The sequence below is a fragment of the Medicago sativa genome, chromosome 1, assembly GCF_051527215.1.
Source record: "Medicago sativa cultivar Bolivia chromosome 1, Bolivia_mono, whole genome shotgun sequence".
Lineage (NCBI taxonomy): Eukaryota > Viridiplantae > Streptophyta > Magnoliopsida > Fabales > Fabaceae > Medicago > Medicago sativa.
In genome coordinates this window covers 27994226-28002325 of record NC_140749.1, presented here as the reverse complement: position 1 = coordinate 28002325, position 8100 = coordinate 27994226, and the positions used below count along the sequence as shown (strand labels likewise).

Genomic DNA, 8100 nt, shown 5'->3' with positions numbered 1-8100 from the left:
TTTAAGATATGTTAATGATGTTTAAGTTGTTGAATGTGCTTTATATGATTTATATGTTTAATATTATTGTTTGAGAAATCTCACCCCTTCTGTTGTAATGTTGCCCTTACGTTGGTAATGCCCAGGTAACCAGGACTAGCTGTGTTCGTGAGTAGACTCCTCACATTGTGTCTAGGTGCTCTGAAACATAACGGGATGGGAACCTGCTTTTACTTCTATTCCTTACGTATTGTTTATGAACTTTTATGAATAAATATTGAACTAAGACTTATGAGATTTTCTGATGAGGCCTGCGTGCCAAAGACTTTTTATGTTGAATGAACTAATTCCGCTGCGAAGTTTTGAATTACTTATGTTAAATGATTTTGAAGAATAAATTGTTATTTATCCAGTTTATGAATCCCTCTTAATATAAGAAAACAACATGTTGTGGAAAACCAAATTATACCCTATCCTTATTGGTTGCCACATAAACAAATTAAGGGTAAAACCTGTCTTAAATTTACTTTATGTGACTAATTTACCTCATCCAACTATTATGATGTCATCTAATGATCAGTTATATGCAGTTCAGTTTCTTTCCTCTTGACTTATTTTACACAATTAGATGTAGACTAATTGTTCCAACTAAAATTTCAAATTTCCCCCTTCACACGAGGTAAAGAGTCCTTTTGCTGAAAAGGTCTGGTTTGGGAGGAAGCTATATTCATAGGTACCCAATCAATCACAAACATCACACTTCTCAATATTTTTACTCATATATCTCCAAACTTATACCAAAGTCTAACACTACATCACACTTATCACTCTCACCTCATTTCCACCTCTCTCACAAACACTCAACCGAAGTTGCTTTCTGGTAAATGCATCTCAACCCATTTTGATCTTTGTTTTTCATCTATTGTACCGTTTGTTTCTTTCTTTTCAGTTACTTTCTTTTTTAACCTCTTAATTTATTTTTTCTCTGTTTATTTTCGAAATGTTTCTATGTCCTTCAATGTTTTGCTGAAAGGTACTTATATCATATTTAATATAAACTTCTTCAACTAAATAGTTACTTCTTAAATAGTTACTTCTTCAACTAAGTTAATATAAACTTCATCACATAGTTGTTTCATGGCTTTAAAATTTCCAGATCTATGTTGTTTTTTCTTTTTTTGTATGTTTGATGCTCTGTATTATTGTTTTTCAGTGTTTAAAATTGCTGCATAGTTTCAACTTATCCAGATCTCTTTATATTCACTTCATATTTCATGTTTGTGTGTTATAGGCTACAATGGAAAGACCATTCGAATACGTTGCTGATATTAATGACAAAAAAGATCTCTGGAAACTAGCTGTCAAAGTGAAAGACAAATGGATTATGGTGAAAGATGGGAGGGAGCATTTGGAGTTGGTCATTGCTGATGCCAAGGTGGTCAAATCGTTTTACTAAATGTATATGTTTGCATTATACGATTCAAACTAATGTTTTTCATGTTTTGCTGAATAGGGAAACGATATTCAGGTCATTATGCCTACTGCATACAAAGCTATTTATGACAAAATCCTTCTGGAAAACTCAACCTACACGCTATCTAACTTTCAAGTGTCAAGCAATGATTTGGTGTTCAAAGCTACTGACCATAAATTTGTGTTGAAATGGACTGGTGGTACTACTGCTGTTGATGTCAATGCCCATGACATTCCTGACCACCTCTTGAAATTTAAGCCTTTTGCTGAAATTGTTGCTGGAAAGTGGAGGCCAGATCTCTTATATAGTAAGTGTTTCCTATTAATTATAATTTAAATACTTACATTATAGAACTGTATAGAGTTTAAATCACTCATATTTGTGGTTTTTTATCCGTCATTAGATGTTATTGGAGTTGTTCAAGACATGGGATACTGTCAACTTAATGAGGGTGCCAGGAAAAAACTACAAGTGAACTTTACTATGAAAGATTTAAGGTCTAAAGCATATCATATAATATTTTCATTTACTTTCTGCATTTTTTTAATGTTACATATCTCATTTCTTTATTAACATGGTCCACTTATGTAGTGACATATCTCTGAACTGCACTCTTTGGGAGGAATATGCTGGGAAGTTTATTGAATTTAACACTCAGAGGAAAGGAACTGGACCGGTTGTTGTTTTGTTGAAGTATGGAAAGGTCAAGGAAGAGGGTAATTTCGACAAATCTATATGTTACATATTGTTCGTATGATGTATTTAGTGTATTTATCTGTTTGTTCAATCAGTATTATTATTGCTGTATGTAGGGCGTTTCCCGCTAAGTGTATCCAACACTTACTTTTTTACCAAATTGTTTATCAATGATGACATTCCTGAAATCAAAAAGTTTATGATGAGGTTGGTGTTTTTCATGTCAGTTTTTATTGTTTCTTTTATGTTTCAACTAAGATTACCATCAAGTTTATTTCACGTTCTTCGTTGTATGTAGTCTGCCAAAGGAAGATCAGGTTTACTCCAACTCTCAGTTGGTCTGTACACAGTCACAAGGTAGTTCTCAGTTCAACTCAATAGAGGACCTGCTATGTACTCCTCTAATATTGCCTCTGTCGCTTATCGTCGCACTTGACCAGGTTTGCCCTTACATTATGTTTGATTTTATTCAGTTGCTTAATCATACCATTTGTTCGTAAATACTGTGTTCAGTCAAAGGTTTTAACTTTTCCTATTTCTTTATATATAGATTTCCTACTGTCTTACTGTTGCGACAATTGAAAAGGTTAACTCAACCAAGCATGGTTGGTACTACCTTGCTTGCCACAAATGTCCCAAAATTGCCAAAGGTGACAAACCTCCATACAGTTGTGACTCTGGCCATAACATCGAAACTGCGATTGTCAGGTATATCTCATTGCAATCCAGCCCTCTTAAATACACTATTACACCGTCAAAATTGCATATCTCTTTGTTTGGATTTTCAGGTACAAGCTGGAGGTGGAAGCCTCTTATCAGTTTACCAAAACCACTTTTGTGCTTTGGGATGCTAAAGTTAGTCAGTTGCTGGGAATTTCTGCTTCTCAGCTTCGTCTGAACATGATTTTTGTAATTATCTAACTATATGATGTCTTCATACAGTCTTAACCTAACCACAACTTTTTCGTTAACGCTACATTGTAATCTAAATTTCACAGGCTGGTATTACAAACCGTTTGGAATATCCTCTTGTGATGGATTCTATTGCTGAAAAGAATGTGGTTGCTAAGGTTAAATGGCAGCCTAAGTGGAAGACATGTTCTGTTGTATGTCTTAAAGAAGGACCATCCTTTGTTCAACAAGTTGAGTCAAAGTTTCCCAATTGGCAGGTATACTACCTATCATACTTTGTCTACTCATTACACCATCAATATGATTTATAATAATTATGTACCTTTATGTAATGCAAACAACCAGGTTGATGAACCCATTCATGTTGAAGAAGTTATTGATCACGATGTTCCCAGCGAAGATCCCACAAACTCTGTTGTAAGATATTACTCAATGTTGTTATCAGCATAATCATAAAACAATCACTTAAGCTATTTATTAACTTTGTGTGTGGTGTTACCTCTAGGTTGATGTCTCTGCCACTTCTGAGTATGATCCTGAAGCTAGCAGCCAAGTCACACCAGTTAGCACCTTTAAGTCTGCAGACTTCTTAAAGGATGTTGACACCCTATCCCAGATGACTCCTTTCAGCAACAACTCCCTCTCTGTTGATGCAGACAAGCATGTCTCTGGTTGTTCAACTCCTGCTGCGACCAACGCAGGCTATGCTGCAGCTCATCCAGCTCCTCCCAAAGATGATACCACTCCTACTAGGCACTCTTCATCAAAGAGGGTGAAACTTATCAAACAGGAGAAGAAGTGAGTTGTGACGTGGATCAAACCATTTTTTGGTGGATCATATGAGAGTGTTATTGTAGTATCATATCTACTAAGATATGGGGCACTACTCCTCTATGATCAGTTTTTAAGTACTATCTTGGTTTGTAATATATTTCCGAATGTATGCCAACCCCTTCCTATGAATTTCTTCTGCACATAATCACCAGGTTCAACATCAATATCACACCAGATCGCATCAACTGCATCTTCTTCATAATCAACCAATGTCAATGTCAGAGTCTCTTTCCCAGGTTCACGAAAACATCCATTGATGTGGAATGGAATTCGCTACATCATATCAATTACAAATATGTCAATTCAAAAACATTCTTTGTTTACTTATAAAACTAACATAAAGTAAGGGAATATCTTTAGATTACCAGCTTATGAGTTGGACGTAAATGACCATAATGAATCAGCACCTCCCATGAATTTGTTCGAACATTCAGACATGGAGGAACCGGTATTGGCTCACGGTAATCATCTGCAGGTTCTACATCAATTTGAGGTCCTGCAGAACTTCCTCCTTCTTCATTCGAATATTGCATCTTCTCTGCATCAACCTTACTGGACTCACTGCAGTAATTAAATCATAATATCAAGTCAACATAAAATGGTTCAATCAACGATTTCTTAACTTCATACCATAAAGTTTATTACCTCTTCAATGTTGCCATTCTCATAACAGAGTTACAAGCTGTGGATAACACCTAATACATAGCAACTTATATATATATATATATATATATATATATATATATATATATATATATATATATATATAAGCTAACCCGATTTGAAACTTAAGGCTTGCTGGGGCCGACCCGTCTTTGTTATGGCCCAACTCATATATTACTATTTTCACACCACTTTTGCTATATTATTCAACCCCCACCTCCTTATTTTTCGCTTTTTACCTTTCTTTAACAATTTTAACTGATTATTCCCTCTTTCCCTTTCAATAATTTTATTATTATGTACTCATTAAACGGAAAAGATTGAATGGAAAGTGGCTCTGCTAGGGTTTCCCCTACCATGAGCGCCGTTCCATTATGAGTGGCTCCATAGTATCTTGTTTGCTTCCAAATTCCAAATTCCATTCAGCTAATATATTACGTTTCAATTTATTACAAGCAAATTGGTGTATATTGGAACAAAAGGAATACGTAACAACGTTTAACCTTTTTTTATTGCTACTTCTTTTTCATAATTGGTGTTTCGAGCTGAATCAACAACGTTTGCTTCCGTTGAGGGTTTCTCCGGTGTGGTTCTCCTGCCCCAGTCATGTTTGACGGGCAGGCGGAGCTTGCGCCTTCGCCCATCAAACTTGGAATATCTGAAATTCCCGTGCCCCCACCTGTGATGCTCCCCGCCGCTCCTACTGCTCAGATGACAACAGCTGCACCGAAACCTTCCTTTGCCCAGGCCCTACGGGGTAAGTCAGCTCTCTCGAACCCACTCCCGGTGCCCTCCATTCGTGGTGATATGCTATCTGTTAAAATCACCGATGATGTCTATGTTCGTGGACTGGATTTTTGCAAAACCAACCTTAGAGGTAGGTTAGTTTTGAACAAGGGAGATAAGCCTTTCTCCTCCAAGGATCTTGCTGCCAAATTGCAGAAATTGTGGAAAGTGAAAGGGCCATGGCATCTAACATCCCTTGGCCGAGGGTTTTATGAATTTTTCTTTAACTCACAAGATGATATGAAAACCGTTTGGGCAGCCGGCACGGTTAGCTTGAAGCCGGGGTTACTAAGATTATTCGAATGGAAAAAAGACTTTAACATGCACACGCATCGACAAACTCACACCCAGGTTTGGGTTCGATTATGGGAATTACCACAAGAATATTGGATGGAGAGGACTTTGTATGAGATCGCCGGGGCGGTTGGAACTCCGTTACTCATTGATAATGTGACTCGTAACAGACTTTATGGTCATTATGCCCGCATTCTTGTCGACCTGGATCTCTCGAAGGATCTATTTTATGAGATAATGGTGGAACGTGAAGGCTTTGCGTTTCCATTGGCGATAGAGTATGAGGGACTGCCCGATTTTTGCAAACATTGTACAAGCATTGGTCATGATGTCTCTAAGTGCCGTTGGTTGTACCCTATAAAGGATGATTCTAACAATAAAGGTAAAGATAAAGATGCTGATGGCAAAGGGAAAGAGAAACTTCCGATGAAAAAATCTGCGTGGATGCCGTTGAAGGACAACCCCTCGGGAACTGGTTCCTCCAAGGCCTTTGAAGCCCCACATTCAGAGCAGCAGTTGGTGACTAAGAATTTAGCTGAAAATTCTTTCAGTTTTGCTTTGCAAAACGTTACAGACGAGGTACCACAACGTTTGCCTACAATGGAGCCTTTATTGACGTTGGTGACAGTTGAATCACAGGATGCCGAGATGTCTCCTGAAGGGAACAACACTGCTTCGGTTGGTGATGTTACTAAATCTCCGGTTGCTACTGGTTCCCCTTTGCACCTGGAGCATGTTGATGTGGAGGAGGTGCCTTTTGATGATCGAGGTGACACTATCGCAGCAAATGACACACAAGCTACTCAAGCTATCATTGAAGGTACATATACTGATGTCGACAATGTTGATAAGGAGGTCTCACCAACTATTCAATTTGTTGACGACGACGATGCAGAGATGGAGGATACAAACAGGCCCGTAATTGTCCGAGAGGAAAGAATGACACACACTAATCCTCGTATTCAACATGATCTAGATCTTTAGCAGAAAATTAAGGAGTATGATAAACGCTCGGCAGAGAATCCTTTCGTGCCCGTGTTATCCAAAAAGCAGCAGCAAATGTTAAAGAAACACCAGTTTGATGGCAAAGCACCTTACAAAACCCGCTCCACGGGGCCGATCTCACCACCTTCTCAATGAACACTACAGAAGTTTTGAATCTCTATAAGGCTCCACTATCTGTTGAAGGATGGGATGAAGCGGCTCTGAAACCAACCTTGCAGCAAAAAAATGCAGAATCATTGCTGCAAGATGTAGAAGACATTTCAGTGTTGGTTAAAGCTATGGCCTCAAAACTAAAATTCTAAACTGGTTGCAATATCTGGATGTGGCCCCATGAAGAGTTTGCTTGCAGTATATAGTGTATCATACACTCCATGCATGCATCAGTTATCATATATAGCTTGTGTAATGCGAATTTCAAGTCTGAAGTGGTCAATGACCAGGAATGGATGTTATAAGCTTAGTCCATTGTTTTTCTTTCCTTTCTTTCTTGTTTCGAGGGTTTTGGTATAGTCCCCCCTCTTGTATATATTTTTCCCCCTTTTTTAATAAAATTTTGAGATTGACGGCATAGGATGGAGGTTCTTCGGGATGTCAACTTAGTTGGGATGTCGTTGCTTCCTCTTGATGCTCGTCTGTTCTCCTGGCTTATCCAAAAAAAATGTACTCATTAAACGAATCAAATTATATTTATTACCTTTTTAATTATACCATAAAGTTTATTACCTCTTTAATTATTACCCATTTTTTTATTTCTTTTATTATTTTTAAAATTACATTTTATGCATCATTACATCTGCATTTTATTCCTACATAGAACCAATATATTAATTGTCAAGTTTCAACTACGAAAATAATCCACCCCCAACCGGTACCCGTGCGGATGCACGGGTATGTTACTAGTTTTTAAGAAGTGTAGCATTCCGTTTAAAGTTGAATTACTCTGATTTTTAATTATGAAATTTTTATGTTGGGAAAGCGGGGTGTTACAGGGTGGGGTAACACTAGAACACATTTGTCAGAAAAAGAAAAAAATGAAAAAATGTAGATGACCATGGATCTACGCAAAAAAAAAATAGAAAAAAAGATAAAAATCAAAAGCCAAAAAAAAGGTCTCTTCAAAAAAAAATATCTTTCTCTCAAAATGAATAGATCTACTGTTTTACCCATCTTGTTTGAATCAAGGAAGGAAGGATGGCAGTGCACTAATGTTTAGCAGGAATTCCTAGGTTAGTGAACTAACTCCAAGTTCTTTTATTAGCTTACTTTCCCAAAATATATCCACCCTTAACCTAAGCTAAGTTATAACCCTCAAAGTCCTCTTAAGTGTGTTAATAATCTGATTTTGACTGTCTATTTAGAATTGTCTCAAATTTATAGTAAGGTACATTCATGTGACGACTGTAGTGGACAAATGTCTTGACCAACCCTACTAGCTTTAGGAGATACATACGTGTATC

The 8100-nt window shown here is 37.2% G+C and overlaps 3 protein-coding genes across 3 annotated transcripts; 2 read left to right on the top strand and 1 right to left on the bottom strand.

Annotated features, from left to right (window-relative positions):
* Positions 1 to 1193: 1193 nt before the first annotated feature.
* On the top strand, positions 1194 to 3863 carry LOC146953967 (uncharacterized). The gene is made up of 11 exons (XM_085743291.1): positions 1194 to 1414; positions 1493 to 1760; positions 1857 to 1950; positions 2045 to 2169; positions 2266 to 2356; positions 2448 to 2589; positions 2700 to 2857; positions 2938 to 3058; positions 3148 to 3318; positions 3407 to 3478; positions 3567 to 3863. The coding sequence occupies exons 1-11, from the start codon at positions 1277 to 1279 to the stop codon at positions 3861 to 3863; spliced, it is 1677 nt and encodes a 558-aa protein (XP_085599417.1). The 5' UTR covers positions 1194 to 1276.
* A 95-nt stretch (positions 3864 to 3958) lies between these two features.
* LOC146953966 (uncharacterized) lies at positions 3959 to 4575 on the bottom strand. The gene is made up of 3 exons (XM_085743280.1): positions 4541 to 4575; positions 4261 to 4456; positions 3959 to 4168 (listed from the first exon to the last, which is right to left on the bottom strand). The coding sequence occupies exons 1-3, from the start codon at positions 4561 to 4563 to the stop codon at positions 3959 to 3961; spliced, it is 429 nt and encodes a 142-aa protein (XP_085599406.1). The 5' UTR covers positions 4564 to 4575.
* Positions 4576 to 5164: 589 nt separating this feature from the next.
* LOC146953965 (uncharacterized) lies at positions 5165 to 6622 on the top strand. The gene has a single exon (XM_085743269.1). The coding sequence runs from the start codon at positions 5165 to 5167 to the stop codon at positions 6620 to 6622; it is 1458 nt and encodes a 485-aa protein (XP_085599395.1).
* The last annotated feature ends 1478 nt before the right edge of the window (positions 6623 to 8100 follow it).